Below are 19,281 nucleotides of genomic sequence, written 5' to 3'. Positions count from 1 at the left end.
TGGGACCTTAGCATCCCAGATTGATGCTCTTTCTACTCTGCCACCACTGGTCAAGGCTGATATTCAGCACTTCTTTTTTTTTATTTTTTATTCAGTACTTCTTATGTCATCTTTTATTTGTTAAGGATTGGTGCATTCAACAACAAGACTTTTATTTTTACAGAGAGAGAGAGAGTCAGAGAGAGGAATAGACAGGGACAGACAGACAGGAACAGAGAGATGAGAAGCATCAATCAATAGTTTCTCATTGCACATTGTGACACCTTAGTTGTTCATTGACTGCTTTCTCATGTGCCTTGACCACGGGCCTTCAGCAGACCAAGTAACCCCTTGCTCGAGCCAGCGACCTTGGGTCCAAGCTGGTGAGCTTTGCTCAAACCAGATGAGCCTGCGCTCAAGCTGGCAACCTTGGGGTCTCGAACCTGGGTCCTCGGCATCCCAGTCCAACGCTCTATCCACTGCGCCACCACCTGGTCAGGCAACAACAACAAGACTTTTTTTTTTTTTTTTTTTTTAACAATAACAAGACTTTTTACCAGACCACAAGCTATCCTTGGTTTCAGACTCAAACTTGAATATTAAATCTGCTCTTGACTGATTCAGTCACCCTGGGCAAATCAATTATTTAAACTGAGCCTCAGTTTCCCAATCTATAAAGTGGTATAAGAGAGATATGATATACTATATAAATACCTGGTCAGGTGTAAGACATATAGTAGGTATTCTATGAATATTTCTTCTTCCTCCCTTCTCCCAAGGTTTATAGTAAAAAAGAAGTAAAGACTAAATTAGGAACTTTCTAGTAAGCCCAACTGGACCATAGTGAAGGAGATAAGATATAAAAGTTCTGAGAAAAATTATTTTTCTTTCAAACTCATACAGTTAGCATCGTATATGAAGTCCCCAGAGCATTGGAAAAATGACACAGATATTTAGTCTACTGTGTTTCCACGAAAATAAGACAGTGTCTTCTATTAATTTTTGCTCCTAAAGACGCACTAGGTCTTATTTTCAGGGGATGTCTTATTTTTCCATGAACAAGAATTCATTTATTGTTGAACAAAAAAATCAACATTTATTAATATACTGTAGTTATGTCATCACAAACATCAGCATAACCAGCCAAACTCTGAATTCTATCAAGAATTTCTTGTGCCTGACCAGGCGGTGGTACAATGGATAGAGCGTCGGACTGGGATGCGGAAGGCCCAGGTTCGAGATCCCAAGGTCACCAGCTTGAGCACGGGCTCATCTGGTTTGAGCAAAGCACACCAGCTTGGACCCAAGTCGCTGGCTCAAGCTTGGTCTGCTGAAGGCCCACGGTCAAGGCACATATGAGAAAGCAATCAATGAACAACTAAGGTGTCGCAATGAAAAACTGATAATTGATGCTTCTCATCTCTCTCCGTTCCTGTCTGTCCCTATCTATCCCTCTCTCTGTCTCTGTTAAAAAAAAAAAAGGAATTTCTTGTGATTCTATTTCCATGTGCAACAATCTACCCTGTTTCCCTAAAAATAAGAGTGTCTTATATTAATTTTTGCTCCTAAAGACACACTAGGTCTTATTTTCAGGGGAGGCCTTATATTTCTAAGCTTGAAAAAAATTGCACTAGATCTTATTTTCAGGGAAACGGTATTAGTTTATATCTAAGAAAGCTGAGTTCAATGAGATCTTTGTGTCAAGTGATGTTTAGTAAAGGCTGATAACCTGGGGAATATTCTTTGTCTCTTTTTATAATACTTCCCCTTAAAATTCTGCTCCGTTTCTCTTACTTCCATTTACTATAATCATGAGTTTAACAACCACAATAATCCAGAATAGAGAAGTCTTAGGAAGACTGTGTCCTGATATCAGCATGCCAAACTTGAGAGAACTTTATTTTTCTTCTTTTTCTAAGTGAGAGGAGGGGCGATAGATAGACTCCTGCATGCATCCCTACCGGGGTCCTACTGGAAATCCCATCTGGGGCCCTGCTTACAACTGAGCTATTTTTAGCACCTGAGGTGGAGGCTCCATGGAGCCATCCTCAGTGCCCAGGGCCAGTGTGCTTGAACCAATCGAGCCATGGCTGCAGAAAGGAGAGCAGGGGCAGGAGTGGAGAAGCAGATGGTTGCTTCTCTTGTGTGCCCTGACCGGAAATTGAACCCAGGACATCCACACACTGGGCTGATGCTCTACCACTGAGCCAACCAGCCAAGGCCACGTGTGAGAACTTTATGCAAGTCTGTTTCTTATCTTATGTGCCATTGGCTCAGGGGGAAAAAAAAGTACTCAGAAGTACTTTTGTGTGTGTGTGTGAAAGACAGATAGGGACAGACAGGAAAGGAGAGAGATGAGAAGCATCAATTCTTAGTTGCACTCCTTAGTCTCCTTAGTTCAGGGGTCGGGAACCTCTTTGGCTGAGAGAGCCATAAACACCACATATTTTAAAATATAATTCCATGAGAGCCATACAACAACCCATGTACCTTACGCATTGTCCAATAAAAATTTGGTGTTGTCCCAGAGGACAGCTGAGATTGGCTCCAGCTACCTGCAACCATGAACATGAGTGGTAGGAAATGAATGGATTGTAATACATGAGAATGTTTTATATTTTTAACGTTATTATTTTTTTTTATTAAAGATTTGTCTGTGAGCCAGATGCAGCCATCAAAAGAGCCATATCTGACTCACAAGCCATAGGTTCCCGACCCCTGCCTTAGTTCATTGATTGCTTTCTCATATGTGCCTTGATGGGGGGGACTGCAGCAGAGCGAGTAATCCCTTGCTCAAGCCAGCGACCTGACACTCAAGCCAGCAAGCAACCTTGGCCTTCAAACCAGTGACCTTTGGATTCAAGCCAGCGATCTTGGGGTCATGTCTATGATCCCACGCTCAAGCCGGCGACCCCGTGCTCAAACTGGTGAGCCCATGCTAAGCCGGCGACCTCAGGGTTTCAAACCTGGGTCCTCCATATCCCAGTCTGATGCTCTATCCACTGCACCACTGCCTGGTCAGGCTTTATTTATTTATTTATTATTTTTTTAATAGACATGGATAGACAGGAAGGGAGAGCGAAGAGAATCATCAATTTTTCATTGAGGTATCTTTGTTGTTCATTGATTGCTTTCTCATATTTGCCTTGACTAGGGAGCTGCAGCTGAAACAGTGACCCCTTGCTCAAGTCAGTAAAGTCATGGTGCACTTTTGACCGGTCACAGGAAAGCAACAAAAGACGATAGAAATGTGAAATCTGTGCCAAATAAAAGCAGATTTTTGTAATTTTACTCCTGGAAGTATTCTTGCCAATTACAAGTCAATATTTGCTATCTTCCTATTTAAAAGGAAGTTTCTGTAGGATGATGTGGTAGCATGTGCGCATGCGCAGAAGATGCGCAAATGATGACCATGGTATCTCATGTTCAAGCTAGTGAGCCCATGCTCAAGCTGGTGAGCTCACTCTCAAGTCGAATGAGCCCCCACTCAAGCCAGCAACCTCAGGGTTTTGAACCTGGGTCCTCAACATCCCAAGTCAATGATCTATCCACTGCGCCACCTCCTGGTTAGGCTTGGAAGGACTTTTGAGTTCACTGAAAGGGTGTGGCCAAAATGACCCTGTTGCCACGTCAGTAGTGACTATTCACATCAGCTTCTAAGCTACATACAATAGCTTAGAAATGCCCGTAAAGTCATGGGCACTTTTGACTGGTCACAGGAAAGCAACAAAAGACGATAGAAATGTGAAATCTGCACCAAATAAAAGGAAAAACTCTCCCAGTTTCATACCTATTCAGTGCAGTTCAACGTGGGCTCACACACATGTATTTTAGGGCTCCTTAGGTAGCTATCCCGTATAGCCTCTACAGACTCGTCACTGACTGATGGCCTACCAGAACGGGGTTTCTCCACCAAACTGCCGGTTTCCTTCAACTGCATATCCCACCGACTAATGTTATTCCTATGTAGTGGTGCTTCGTTATAAACGCACCGATATTCACGTTGCACTTTGGTCACGGATTCAAATTTAGCGAGCCACAGAACACAATGAACTTTCCTCTGTACCATCCACATCTTGACTGGTATGGCCGTGGGCTGCTCCGCTGTATACTTCATCATATGTGCATGCGCACATGCTGCCACATCATCCTACAGAAACTGGGAGGGTTTTCCTTTTATTTAGTGCAGATTTTACATTTCTATCGTCTTTTGTTGCTTTCCTGTGACCGGTCAAAAGTGTACCATGACTTTACGGACACACTGTACATGTGCTTTTGTTTTGTTTTGTTTATAATTAGAAAGCAGGACTCTTGGCATCTTCAAGTTTAACAGAGATCAGTTTTGCATTTAAGCCTGTCTCTTAACCTACATGGAGTTTTGCTTGTTTTAAATAGGAAGATAGCAAATATTGACTTGTAATTGGCAAGAATACTTCCAGGAGTAAAATTACAAAATTATACAATATGAAAGATCTGGTATTCCTTATTCCCAACTACCCATAGGATAGTGTATTGGAAAACCGGACTAGAGTGTCATTCCCAGGCACTATTGATTAGCATGTGTTACTTATCACTTTCTGCTCTTTTGGGCTTTGAGAGGGATAGATAACTTTGGAGCATACTGCTTGGGGGGAAATAACCTAGATCTCTCACACATTGCTTATTATTCCATGAGACTCTGTATATGTAACAGTAGTACTGAATAACATCTATTGATGTTTTTAGTTTGAATGTCTATGAAATCTCTTTATCATAGTTACTGTGTGTAGGAAATAATCGTTCTTTTTCTTAATGACTTCACTAAAACAACAAACAATACAGTAATTGGAAAGTACTATTAATAAAAACTAGTTATTTTCTGGACACTTAGGTCAAGATTATCCCTCTCCCCCTTTTTTAAGTGAGGGGAGAGAGAGAGAGAGAGAAATAGGAGTGGGAGCAAGTGGGAGGAAGCATCAACTCCTAATATTGCTTCTTGTATGTGCCTTGACCAGGCAAGGCCAGGGTTTAGAACCAATGACCTCAGAATTCCAGGTTGACATTTTATCTGCTGCACCACCACAGGTCAAGCAAGATTACCCTTTTCTTGTGAAAAATGAAAATATTTTATTTTCTTTAATGAGTATCCTGGACAATCGCATTTTTATAATGTTTTCTGGGTTCTTCAGGCACAAGACTTTGTTATATTACTGATGGAAACTGCCTAACTTAGCCTTCTTTACGTTACTGCTTTTCCATATTCAGTGTATAATGACCATTGTATAACCAAGAATTTATTTTAATAGTGTCTTAAAGCTTGTATTTTAGTAATCCCTCCCTTCTCAAGGCAGAAGAACTACCTTTCTATTAGAAATAGCCCTTCACTAGAAGTTCTGAAACCTGAGTTTTAGGTTCACCTCTGGTACTAACTAGCATTTAAGCATTCATTTACCCTGTTTTAGTTTTTTCATCTGTGAGACTTTTTTTTTTTTTTTTTTTTTTTCCATTTTTCTGAAGCTGGAAACAGGGAGAGACAGTCAGACAGACTCCCGCATGCGCCCGACCGGGATCCACCCGGCACGCCCACTAGGGGCGATGCTCTGCCCACCAGGGGGCGATGCTCTGCCCATCCTGGGCGTCGCCATGTTGCGACCAGAGCCACTCTAGCGCCTGAGGCAGAGGCCACAGAGCCATCCCCAGCGCCCGGGCCATCTTTGCTCCAATGGAGCCTTGGCTGCGGGAGGGGAAGGGAGAGACAGAGAGGAAAGCGCGGCGGAGGGGTGGAGAAGCAAATGAGAGCTTCTCCTGTGTGCCCTGGCCGGGAATCGAACCTGGGTCCTCCGCACGCTAGGCCGACGCTCTACCGCTGAGCCAACCGGCCAGGGCCTAGATAGACTTTTTATGGGGAGGGGGTTTTGTTTTTTTGAGAGAGAGAGACAGGGAGGAAGGGAGGGAGAGAGATGAGAAGTATCAACTTGTAGTTGCGACACTTTAGTTGTTCATTGATTGCTTCTCATACGTGCCTTGACTGGGGGGCTCCAGCCAAGCCAGTGACCCCTTGCTCAAGCCATTGACCATGGGCTCAAGCCAACAAGCTTGGGCTTCAAGCCAGCGACCATGGAATCATGTCAATGACCCCATGCTCAAGCTAGCAACCCCATGCTCAAGCTGATGAGCCCACGCTCAAGCCGGAGACCTCAGGGTTTTGAACCTGGGTCCTAAACATTCCAGGTCAATGCTCTATCCACTGTGCAACCACTGGTCAGGCATATAGATAGACTCTTTTATCCTATTTTCTGAATAAATACCCTAAATTCCAAAAGTTCACGCTCTGCTCAAACAAATTTGTTTTATTATCCTTACTCTTACAGAATATCCACATTTCAGTTTCTGTGCCTCTCAAGAGTTTTAATTCATCATGGATAATCTGTCATCAGAAGAAATTCAGTTGAGGGCTCACCAGGTTACTGATGAGGTAAATGTTTTACTTGGTATAAGTAATTAATTTTCTTGTAGTTTTCACAGTGGAGAGATGAGAGAACCTTCTTAGAAGATCATTTTAGCCTCTTCCTACTCCCTTTATATCAAAGAATGCATTTGCCCTAGAGCAGGGGTCTCAAACTCGCGGCCCGCCGAACAATTTTGTGCGGCCCGCAGACTAATCCATGAAGTTCAAAATATTTTGGATAAAATTAAGTAAGCCCGTGGATTAGTCTGCGGGCCCGCACAAAATTGTTTGGCGGGCCGCGAGTTTGAGACCCCTGCCCTAGAGTGCCATTACTAACTCCTTATTTTATTATTTTACAAAAAACTGAATAAGTGAAACCAATTTGTATGATATTTTTTAAAGTAATCATTACTTAACGGTTACTTACAACAAAGATGCTCTAAATGTGAGGAATTCTGGACATTTAATTTTAACAGAACTTTTTAATACCTAGATTTCTGCTTACATTAAATTTTTATAAATCCCATTAACTTCAGCCTCCACATTTTTTCTTAAGGAGAGCATGTGGTAGGAAAAAAACTAAAATTATAGTGATAAACTTTTTTGTTTGTTTGTTTTAAAGCAGGGAATAGATGTGCTGGCATTCTTTAAAAATAGAGTAGCATCATGAATATGACTTGTGATCAGATTTTTCTCTTTTTTTTTTACATGTTTTAAAATGCTAAAATCCTTATTTTTTTCCCCCCTAGTCTCTGGAAAGTACAAGGAGAATCTTGGGTTTAGCCATTGAGGTAAGAAAGTGTTTAATTATCAAATTAAAAACAGAAACTGTATAGGAGGGATGCTGCTAATACAAGCTGGAATTGGTGTCAAATCAGAAGGGCATTGTTTCAATAAGCTTTTTATTTGAAACCAGCAATTGATGAAATTGTCAAACCATGCACTAATGGGACATTTTCCTCCCACTGATAGCATTGGAATATGACAGGAAAGATGAATGCATAATACATTTGCGACTTAATTATTGGAGGGGAACGGGTTATTATGTTAAGGTGTGTTGGCTTGGGAATATTAATTTTCTCTGTATTAGTACCACTCTAGGAACTTAGGTTTCTAAATTTTCTCCTGCTATTTATCAGGTCTTATAGTTTTTGTTTCTGTTATTTTTGCTATGTTTTGTTCTGCTATCAGCTTTTTTCTCTTCCTTTAGTCTCAAGATGCAGGAATCAAGACTATCACTATGCTGGATGAACAAGGAGGTGAGTTGAAATTATTGGCAGAAACTTTTGATTTGATTTATGATGCCAGAATGCCCTTATAAATCAGCCAATTATAAAATTAAGACTTTGGGAGTATCTTCCCTTTGTAAGATAAGAATGATATGTTTACTTTTTTTCTTCTGACTTGAACTATGTGTTTTGCTAATTGGAAGTGGGGGCAACAATATCCAATCGTAGACTAAGTACATATTTTTTAGGTAGTAGGACTTATTGTGTGCACTGGGCATATGTACATTTTATCAATACATTATGATATTTTTGCATGATTTTCAGAAATTAAGTCCTTAAATAGGTTTATATTCAGTCAAGCTTGTAAACATTCCTTTTGACTTGGCCTTGACTAAGTTTTGAGCCTATTCAAAGATAGAAATGCTGAGGATCTGGTCTGGTCACATTACACTTAATTAAGTTGCAAGGGGGATCTTTAAACAAAGCCTCACATGCTCCAATTATACAAATTTCTTTAAAACAAATCTTTCTGCATTAAGAGGCCAGGTGCCTCAGGATCAGTTTGTGAAAGATTGTTTTTATGTTGCATAGTATGTAATACCTCCTGGCACTAATCTAGCTACTATGTTGTGTTATTGTTGGATTCAAGGTTGAAGTTTGCTGTTTTATAATAATAGTTAGCACTATGAATGTAACACAAAATGTAACTTCCACAACTTATTTTTAGAACAACTAAACCGCATAGAAGAAGGCATGGACCAAATAAATAAAGACATGAAAGAGGCAGAGAAGACTTTAACAGAACTCAACAAGTGCTGTGGCCTTTGTGTCTGCCCATGTAATAGGTGAGTTGATAAATCAGGACCTTTTAAAAATAAATTTAAAGTGAGAGCATCCTCCCTCCCTGTTCCCAATAAGGTAATCAAGTGTGACTGAGTCTAAGTAAGGAACTTTGTTAGATAAACTATTTCTCCTTAAAGTAGATCAAGCTTCTCATGTAAATGTGCAGATTCACTGAAAACCGTAGCTTAAATCTGATCAATTGTTGATCAAGTTTCAATTTCATTTTTTAGTAATACATGAAAAGGTTGGGAAATATACATCTGAATACTACAGAAAAGAATAGAATCAGTGTCTTTTCCTGTCAAACAAGGATTATTAACAAAATAAGTATTCTGTAATAAGCACATAAGCGATGGCCAGGGGAGTCAAGGACTTGATCCTGTCCTCAAAATACATACCAACTGGTTGGATATATGAGGAAAAATAGCAAAAAAGTAAAAAATATATAATTCTAGTACTAGATTATGTGATATCAACTAAACCTAAGGGTATAGAATTGATAAAGCTTAATTTGGAGAACATCTTAAAGGAGAGGTAGGACTTGAATTGGGCTCTGAGTGAGTAGGAACATTTGGCTGGACTTGGAAGAACTGGGAGAGCTTATCCTGTGGTAGGTTTAATGTAAACAAACATTACAGACAAGCTAGACATTACTGAGCTGCATGACTTATATAGATGAAAAATGGAAAATAAGATATAAGTAGATAGTAGAGTAACTTTAATGCCAGACTAAAGAGTTGATCGTTTAGAGTAGAATATATTGTAGTTGGAAACTAGTTGGAAACCTTTTGTAATCTAGGCCTGTGAAGTAAGACCTCATCATTGAGATTAGAGAGAAAAATGTAAGTCAAAATTCTTTTTAAATCAACTGATTGTATGTCAAACACAGTGAAGAAAAAAAATCAAAGAATACACCAAAGATTTGATATTTCTAGTAAACCAAGAGTTGAAAAGTCTTCAAACTTCCTGTATATAGTATATGAGATTATGCTCGATAGAAAGGAATTTATTATTCTTAATGACTTCATTTTGAATATTTAAATTCTCTTATTCTCAGGTAAACCAAACTCCATGGTGTTCACAAATATTATATTATTCAGACCAAGATGTGGTTTGGACTAAGGCAATTAATTATTACCTTGCCTTCTGTTAGAAGGAGCTCATCTTTGTTTTAAAAAGTAATAAACAAAACAACTTTGAACTTTACCATTAGTTGAAAGGACAGTGTCTGGAGATTGGATGACCATCATTACTGCTGAGAGTATTCATTTTTAAAGTGCTTCGGAAGCATTAGTACTTCCATCTAGTTGTCTCAGCTGATATGGCAAACCAAGAATAGAATACAAAGATTTACAGAATCAGCCTTTTTACTCCCCAAAGTAGTTAGGAATGGAAGGACTTTTATTATATTTTCATAATTTCTAATAAGTGTTTTCATGTGATAATATTCTCTGTGCCATTTCTACTAGAAAAAATAGAGTTAAATTGCTTTTTGATCAACTTTAGTGTGTGTTTTAGGCACAAGAATTTCCATCAGTTGTGCCACCGCCTGGTCAATTAGGCACAAGAATTTAATATTTGACAGTATTTCTACCTAGCTTTGTCCATGGGCTTCCTATTCTGAGACAAGTCTGTTGACCTCTTTGGAATTTGGATGACTCTCTATAAGTGCATATTTTAATAACTATGACTGTCAGTCAGAGTTTTTCAGATTACTGTAAGCAAACAAGTTAGAAATGAACAGATTTTCTTTATTCAAACTCTTAACTATGTTTTATAAATTATCCTTTTCTCCTATGTTCTGTGTACCCTGTAGGAAGAGTGCAGAGGAGAAAAGGTAAATGAATTTCCTTGAGAACAGGTACTCAAAGAAGAGCAAGGAGGAAGAAGGCCTCCCTAGAACCAACAGCAAAATCAGTTCTGAGTCGGGTTGAACAGGAAAGAGCAGTGAATCCTAAGATGGTCTAATATCATAAAAAGGGGGAAATGAAAGCACAGAAGTATTAATTTTATTTCTCTTTGTGTCTCCCAGACAAGCATAGGCAAGATTTTCTTGGACTCTTGTTAAAGAGAAGGTAGAGTATGGTCCTGAGCAGTCTTTCATCTCTAACCTCAGCAGAACTCTTTCGCAGGTCAGGAGAAGGCACTTCTTAACAGATGGAATCAAAGGGTTACTATAATAGAACAGTTGTTCCTGAAGAGGAGGAGAGAGTTAGAGATGTCTGATTGTAATTGCCTTCCTTGCACCTATCTCTTCTTAATATCATTGAGTTGGGCCTCCATGATCTCTCTTGTCCTTAGCTGTATCTACTATCATTTCTGCCAGTGTTTTGATCTTTCCAATCTTATCTGCTGGTTTCTGTCAGGCTTTTCATATATATGGCCTTAACATGCGCATAACAAAAGCTGATATAGATCTTAGACTTCTTCATATAAGTCTAATACTAATTCTGGTATTAGTAATAACAATTCTGGTCAACAATCTCTTATCTACCATTCAGAAATCTAAAAGACTCTGAAAGCCAAAGGTTTTTTGTTTTGTTTTTTCTTTTGTCTGTTTTCTTCCTTAAATTGTGATACCACAACTCATTAATTAGGCCACAAAATGTAACCGGACATGAAGCTATTTATAATGTTTATCACACTTAATATGTCTATTTTCTATTGATGTATTTGATTATATGGTACTGCTCAAAATGTTTCACATCCAAGGGTATGGACAAGAGTTGTGGGCCTCTATGTAAATTTAGGCTTTTACTATTCTGAGCACTTTAAATGTAATCCTAACAGTAACTTTAATAGGAGATGAATTCTCTCATTATCACTATTTTACATTTGGGGAAACAGGCATAAAGAGGCTACACTAGCAAGTGGAAGAGCTGATTCAAAACCAGGCAGAGCCCTAGCTTTTAACTATATCCAACATTGCTTGACTTTGGCAAGAAAAGAGTGAACTTTTTTGTTGTAGCTGTTGTTAGATGTATTGTTATACAGAAAATGTCTTTAGTAGATTTGTTCTTTGAGATTTGTTGTTGTTGTTCAGTATACTCACTGAAGCCAAAGCCAGGTCAGCAAAAAAATTTTTTTAATAAGACATGGAAATAGAAGGTAATTTTAACTTTAGCTAATTTTTTAAAGGATGACTAGAATTTAAAAACAGACTACCAAAATTAAATTTTGAAATTGTGACTAAATGTCATGTTAGCTTGCTACTATTTGAATCCTAAAAGCAAAATAGCTCATATCTTTATTTTTTGCATATATCCTTATTAAAAAATTTAAATCTTTGTCATTAACTTTGAAAAGTTATAATTCTAATTAACAAGAGTTTAAAAGGGGGCAGACTTAACATGGGAAGTCTCAGACTAGTAAACTGCTTAGTGTACCAGTTTTTTTTTGGGGGGGGGGTTGTGTACCAGTTTACCCATTCTCAGAAAGATCTTCTGTCTTTACTTGCCTTTCTTCAGTCTGTGCTTATAATGTCAAACATAATGGCACATAGTTTGAAGACAAATTGGTATTTCTGGACCATTTACTAGAGAAGTTCAAAATTGGTACTAGGTTTTATATTTTTGTAATCCTGTGTCATATTAGGGTGTAAATATTCAGCTCTGATTGGTTAAAGTAATATTGAATTATATTTTATTCACCATTTAAGTGCTTCCTCCATCCTGCTGCCTAAAGAGATACAAAATGAGTCAAGCATAGCTTTGATGCTATTTTATTTATCATTACTCTATTTTTGTGGCTCACATGGTACCTGATACATAGAAGGTACTCAATAAATACCTGATTGAATGTCCTTGAGAAACTTGATGGTTGATGGTAGAGTTGACATGGAAAATGATTTTTAAAAATTAAAATACCAACAAAAATGATAATAGAAGTAATTAAAGAAATCTGTAATCACCAAGAAAAGAGTGAGGAAGTTTCACAGCCTCTCCGTTAGTATTTGCGTTCTCTTCATATTAATTTTTCTTAATTTACAAAAGAATATCATTACCCAGACAATCTCAGGAAATATGAAGTATGCTCTGATTAAAATAGTTTTCTTGTTTTTCTTTTTATTTAGATTCTCTGATGTTGGTTGTTTCCGTGAAATCAGGCAGGAATTTAAATGCATTATGTTTTGAAAACTAAATCTGCTTCTGTCCTGTTTGGCATTCCTATTTTCTGCATTTCATTCTCTCACCTAATCTTTTTCTTCCTAATCTGCTTACTAAAACTGAGGATTTACCATCAGAAGCCGGGCTCAGTAACTGATCAAAGGAAACTTTAACATGCAGTCTTGTGACACAGTTGGGGCTGTTAACCTGCTATCTAAAGGTGAAGATTCAAATGGCTTTTCTGTGCATGTGCATGGATTTTGTGAATGGTGGAGACTGTGATGTGGTGTGTAATGTAAAGTGATTTTGTCCTTGATGGGTGTTGTTTGCCATAAGATGGACTTGACAAAAAGGATCTTAATTTATAACACCCTTTCTTTGACTAATGGCTCTGATAACTAAGATTTTGCTAAATATAATTTAATATTAAAAATAAAAATACCCTTGCAGTTTTCTAAGAAGTTTTAAATAGGAATATTGCTATATCCTAGTTCTGATCAAATGTAAGTGAATTCAGGCTAAATCCATCCCTCTCCATAGGACTTTGATTTCAGTATCCTATCTTTTATTAAGTTTCCCTACTCCTTTCTGGTTCCAGAATCAAGATTACCTCTATTAAGGTGTTGCTTGTAATGATTTGGATTCCCCACGATTTAGGCCACTACCAAACTGAGGAATTTATTGCCCAATCCAGTCATCTTAAATGCCATCCGGAGCAAGGTGGGATATGAATTTAAAATGTTACCATATCTAACCTGACCTGTGGTGGTGGGTAAAGCATCAACCTGGAATGCTGAGGTCACTAGTTCAAAACCCCAGGCTTGCTGGGTTAAGGCACATTCAAGAAGCAACTACTGCCCTGGCCTGTTGGCTCAGCAGTAGAGTGTCAGCCTGGCGTGCAGGAGTCCTGGGTTCGATTCCTGGCCAGAGCACACAGGAGAGGTGCCCATCTGCTTCTCCACCCCTCCCCCTCTCCTTCCTCTCTGTCTCTCTCTTCCCCTCCCTCAGCCAAGGCTCCATTGGAGCAAAGTTGGCCCGGGCGCTGAGGATGGCTCTGTGGCCTCTGCCTCAGGCGCTAGAATGGCTCTGGTTGCGACAGAGCAATGCCCCAGATGGGTGGAGCATCACCCTCTGGTAGGCATGTTGGGTGGATCCTGGTCAGGCGCATGCGGGAGTCTGTCTGACTGCCTCCCCGTTTCCAACTTCAGAAAAATACAGAGAAAAAAAAGCAACTACTATGAGTTGATGCTTCCTGCTCTTCTCCCCTTTCTCTCTCTCTCTCTCTCTCTCTCTCCCTCTCTACTCTAAATCAATAACTATAATCTTTTTTAAAATGTTATCATATGCCTGACCAGGTGGTGGCGCAGTGGATAGAGCATCGGACTGGGATGCGGAAGGACCCAGGTTCAAGACCCCGAGGTTGCCAACTTGAGTGCGGGCTCATCTGGCTTGAACAAAAATAAAAAATAAAAAAAAGCTCACCAGCTTGGACCCAAGGTCGCTGGCCGGAGCAAGGGATTACTCAGTCTGTTGAAGGCCCGTGGTCAAGGCACATATGAGAAAACAGTCAATGAACAACTAAGATGTTGCGTGAAAAACTGATGATTGATGCTTCTCATCTCTCTGTTCCTGTCTGTCTGTCCCTGTCTATCCCTCTCTCTGACTCTCTCTCTGTCCCTGTAAAAATATAAATAAATAAATAAAAATTTAAAAAAATGTTAATAGTATCTTTTTAAAAAATATATAAAGCTTTTCCCCTTTATATATGTTACTATTTGTTCCATAATTTCTAATATGTCATGTGTTAGCTTTCTATGGCTTCAATTTAATTAATATGGAGCAAATTAATCTTACTTTTTTATGAAAGTTAATCCTCTTGTAAGACTACTGGTTACTTTAATGTTTGACTCCTTCATTTTGAATCTTTATGGAAACTATGAAGACTGTGGTTAATTGTTAGAAAATTGTTTTATTTCTACCCTTTTGGGGTTTTTTTGGTCTTTTTCTTTTTTTTCCTGTAGCCTGATCCTCCAATACACACTCACTCATTCATACTCATTACAATTGATATTTATTTGATCCCTGTTCTCCTTAATATGAAAGAATTTTGGCTAATACTTGGTTTTCTTTTTGCTATTCAGTTAGTACTAACATTGACAACCAAAACTAGAAAAGGAAACTGTAAATGTTATTGTATTCTCTTCCTGATACTTGTTGTTTTCTGCTTTTATAGCAACTTGTTGAATTAAGGGATATTTAAAATTTTTATTTTATATCTGCCATTTTTGAATGAGATTTATGTGGAATAAAAGTAGTTAAAGGTTATTAGACTTCTTTTTTCTAAGCAAGAGACAGACAAGAAGGGAGAGAGATGAGAAGCATCAACTCATAGTTGTGGCACCTTAGTTGTTCATTGATTGCTTTCTCATACATGCCTTGACCAGTGTGGGGGTGGAGGGCTCCTGCCAAGCCAGTGACCCTTTGCTCAGGCCAGCGGCCTTGGGCCTAAACCGATGACCTTTGGGCTCAAGCCAGTGACCATAGCGTCATGTCCATGAGCCTGTGCTCAAGCCTGCAAACTTGGGGTTTCAAACCTGGGTTCTCAGCATCCCAAGTCTATATTCTATCCACTGTGCTACCACCCAGTCAAGCTGTTAGACTTCTTAAAACTGATAGAGATAAATCTTAACTGTCCAGATAAAGGTGTGGGTTTTTTTTTTAATTTTTATTTATTTATTCATTTTGAGAGAGAGAGAGAGAGAGAAAGAGACAGAGAGAGAAGAGAGAGATAGAAGGAGGGAGGAGCTGGAATCATCAACTCCCATATATGCCTTAACCAGGCAAGCCCAGGGTTTTGAACCAGCGACCTCAGCATTTCCAGGTCGATGCTTTATCCACTGCACCACCACAGGTCAGGCTGGGTGTGGGATTTTTTTGTTTTTGTTTTTTTTGTGAGAGAGAGAGTGAGGGAGTGGGGGGGGAAGACAGGGACAGACAGGGAGAGAAAAGAGAAGCATCAACTTATTATAGCACCTTAGTTGTTCATTGATTGCTTTCTCATATGTACCTTGACCAGGGGGCTACAACAGAGTGAATGACCCCTTGCTCAAGACAGTGACCATGGGGTTATATCTATGATCCTACGCTCAAGTTGGTGAGCCCATGCTCAAGCCAGATGAGCCCACATTCAAGCTGGTGACGTCAAGGCTTCGAACCTGGGTCCTCTGTGTCCCAGTCCAACGCTCTATCCACTGTACCACCACCTAGTCAGGCATAGAGTTTTTTTAAATTTTTTTTTTTTTTTTTTTTTTTTTCTGAAGCTGGAAACGGGGAGAGACAGTCAGACAGACTCCCGCATGCGCCCGACCGGGATCCACCCAGCACGCCCACCAGGGGGCAATGCTCTGCACACCAGGGGGCGATGCTCTGCCCCTCCGGGGCGTCGCTCTGCCGCGACCAGAGCCACTCTAGCGCCTGGGGCAGAGGCCAAGGAGCCATCCCCAGTGCCCGGGCCATCTTTGCTCCAATGGAGCCTCGGCTGTGGGAGGGGAAGAGAGAGACAGAGAGGAAGGAGGGGGTGGGGGTGGAGAAGCAAACGGGTGTTTCTCCTATGTGCCCTGGCCGGGAATCGAACCCGGGTCCCCCGCACACCAGGCCAACGCTCTACCACTGAGCCAACCGGCAGGTCCTAGAGTTTTAATTGCATTAAAATCTATCACCAGTCTATCCTCTAATTTCTTCCTAGAGGGGCTAAAAATTTTGTTTTGCAAAAGAATTTTGTTGCATATCAGAACCTTTCTTTTTTACTGTAGACCAAAACAACCTGGGCCAAGATGTCTTTATGTGAACATATTCCAACTCTATTCAGCTACCTGTAGATCTGGAAGCTAGGGAATGTTAATAGGCCAGAAGAGTAATCATACCAATTGGTAATCTGTACACTGAAAGGCATGCACTGTTAACAAAGTATCAGATTGAGGTTGAAGACAAAGAATTAAATTATTTCTCTAATGCTTTACAAAGCTATTTTGCATCCATTATCAACAGAACTTTTCACAGCCCTGTGAAAAGTATTATTATCATAGTTTTGTGGGGGTTTTTATTCTTTTGAGAGAGAAAGACAGAGGAAGGGAGAGAGGGAGTGAGGGTAGAGAGAGTGAGAAGCAACAACTCATAGTTACTTCACTTTAGTTCATTGATTGCTTCTCATATGTGCCTTGAGGTGGGGCGGGTGGCCCTCAAGCTGAGCCAGTGATCCCTTTCTCAAGCCAGCAACCTTGGGCTTCAAGCCAGCAACCTTGGGAACATGTCAATGATCCCACGCTCAAGCCAACAATCTGTGCTCAAACTGGCGACCTCGGGGTTTTGAACCTTAGACCTCAGTGTTCCAGGTCAACACTGTGCACTGCGCCACCACCGTTTAGGCTCAGTTTTACATAAAAGAGATGAAAGTTTGCTTAAGGTTTTACAGCTCCTGAATGATAGGTCTAAGGTTAGGGTTCAAGTCATTTTACTACAGATCTTGCAGCTTTTTAAAAAAGATCATCCTGGTCTATACCTTTGCTTCCTCCAGATCAGTTCCTCAGTGTGTCAGTATGTAAAAATACAAAAACTGTTTGAGTAATCTGAAATATTCCTTCTAAAACAGATTAGAAGTCCCTTGGAACAATGTTTGTCTTCTTTGCCTGGGTAGCTAAATGACCTAAACCAATAGCAATGACAAAAGATTCCCAGGTTCCACTTCATACTATTGAAGCACAATCTTCAGAGTGTAACCTGCCCACCTACCCATGTGTTTAAGTTCTGAGGTCACTCTAGTACTCAGTCAACTTTGGGAAATATTACCTTTAAAACATTTAAGACCCTTTGTAGGAAGACAAAGTAAATTAAAACCATTATTAGATTGTCAGCTACCTTACAGGTAAGTTTTAAGGGTATTCTAACTTGGTGGGAAAAGCTCCAGGGTAATGTCAAGTGGCAGGATCTTTTTTTTTTTTTTTTTTTTTTTTTATATAACTTTAATTTTTGCTGGTGTAAGGTTTTTTTTTTTTTTTTAATTTTTATTTTATTTATTCATTTTAGAGAGGAGAGAGAGGGGGAGACAGAGAGAGGAGAGAGAGACAGGGGGGAGGAGCTGGAAGCATCAACTCCCATATGTGCCTTGACCAGGCAAGCCCAGGGTTTTGAACCGGCGACCTCAGCATTTCCAGGTCAACGCTTTATCCACTGCGCCACCACAGGTCAGGCCAAGTGGCAGGATCTTGAGCAACCAGAGGCATTACCCTTACCCAGAGTGGAGGTGCTGAAAGAGGATGGACCTATCACAAGGATGAAGATACAAAATCAACAGCATTTAAAAACTACTTCTTCTGCCCTGGCCGGTTGGCTCAGCGGTAGAGCGTTGGCCTGGCGTGCGGGGGACCCGGGTTCGATTCCCGGCCAGGGCACATAGGAGAAGCACCCATTTGCTTCTCCACCCCCCCCTTCCTCTCTGTCTCTCTCTTCCCCTCCCGCAGCCAAGGCTCCATTGGAGCAAAGATGGCCCGGGCGCTGGGGATGGCTCCTTGGCCTCTGCCCCAGGCACTAGAGTGGCTCCGGTCGCGGCAGAGCGACACCCCGGAGGGGCAGAGCATCGCCCCCTGGTGGGCAGAGCGTCGCCCCTGGTGGGCGTGCTGGGTGGATCCCGGTCGGGCGCATGCGGGAGTCTGTCTGACTGTCTCTCCCCGTTTCCAGCTTCAGAAAAAAAAACAAAAAAACCCTACTTTTTCTTCGTTCTGACCTGTGGTGGCGCAGTGGGTAAAGCGTCAACCTGGAAACGCTGAGGTTGCCAGTTCAAAACCCTGGGCTTGCCTGGTCAAGGCACATATGGGAGTTGATGCTTCCTGCTCCTCCCCCCTTCTCTCTCTCTCTCTCTCTCTCTCTCTCCCCCTTCTCTATAATGAATAAATAAAATCTTTAAAAAAAACGAAAAACAAAACTTCTTCATAAACATGCTGATGTCATAACTGCATGAAGAAAAAAGTACAGTTTTTCCCCCAATTTGTTTGAAAATAAACATGGCAATCCAATGCATAGCTGTAAAAAAAAATTGCAAAGTCAGCTTTTTGTATCATTTCCCTTGATATTGGAAGAACATCTTCAGGGATCTAATCCTCTTAAAGAGAGAAGGGTTTAGTAACCAGTAGTAACCAGTCTGATTCTTTGTTTATAGACTGTGGCATAATTGAATCTCATTCATAATATTTTAAAACAAATTGTTTGAATCTTATGCCCATTATATCTAATTGTGGAAGGAATAATTCTCAAAAGTTTAAAGCCTGACCTGTGGTGGCGCAGTGGATAAAGCTTTGACCTGGAATGCTGAGGTCGCTGGTTCAAAACCCTGGGCTCTGACCGGTTTGCTCAGTGGTAGAGCATCAGCCTGGCGTGCAGAAGTCCCAGGTTTGATTCCTGGCCAGGGCACACAGGAGAAGCGCCCATCTGCTTCTCCCCCTCTCCCCCTCTCCTTCCTCTCTGTCTCTCTCTTCCCCTCCCACAGCCAAGGCTCCATTGGAGCAGGGATGGCCCGGGCGCTGGGGATGACTCCTTGGCCTCTGCCCCAGGCGCTGGACTGGCTCTGGTCGCAACAGAGAGACGGCCCCGAGGGGCAGAGCATCGCCCCCTGGTGAGCAGAGCGTTGCCCCCTGGTGGGCGTGCC

The 19,281-nt window shown here is 40.6% G+C and overlaps 1 protein-coding gene across 3 annotated transcripts in view; it reads left to right on the top strand.

Annotated features, from left to right (window-relative positions):
* Positions 1–19,281, top strand: part of SNAP23 (synaptosome associated protein 23) — a 50,035-nt gene that overhangs the window by 23,599 nt on the left and 7,155 nt on the right. For 2 of the 3 annotated variants that reach the window (XM_066276959.1, XM_066276960.1), the window contains exons 2-6: positions 6,330–6,433; positions 7,156–7,197; positions 7,617–7,665; positions 8,363–8,480; positions 12,551–12,583. In XM_066276959.1, coding sequence (XP_066133056.1) covers positions 6,377–6,433; positions 7,156–7,197; positions 7,617–7,665; positions 8,363–8,480; positions 12,551–12,583 — 299 coding nt within the window. In that variant the 5' untranslated portion in view covers positions 6,330–6,376. The remainder of the gene's footprint in view (positions 1–6,329; positions 6,434–7,155; positions 7,198–7,616; positions 7,666–8,362; positions 8,481–12,550; positions 12,584–19,281) is intronic. The other variant, XM_066276961.1, reaches the window with a different exon arrangement.

This window comes from Saccopteryx bilineata, chromosome 4 (genome assembly GCF_036850765.1).
Source record: "Saccopteryx bilineata isolate mSacBil1 chromosome 4, mSacBil1_pri_phased_curated, whole genome shotgun sequence".
In the NCBI taxonomy this organism is placed as follows: Eukaryota; Metazoa; Chordata; class Mammalia; order Chiroptera; family Emballonuridae; genus Saccopteryx; species Saccopteryx bilineata.
The sequence above is the reverse complement of the archived record's forward strand: the minus strand, read 5'-3'. Positions and strand labels throughout refer to the sequence as shown.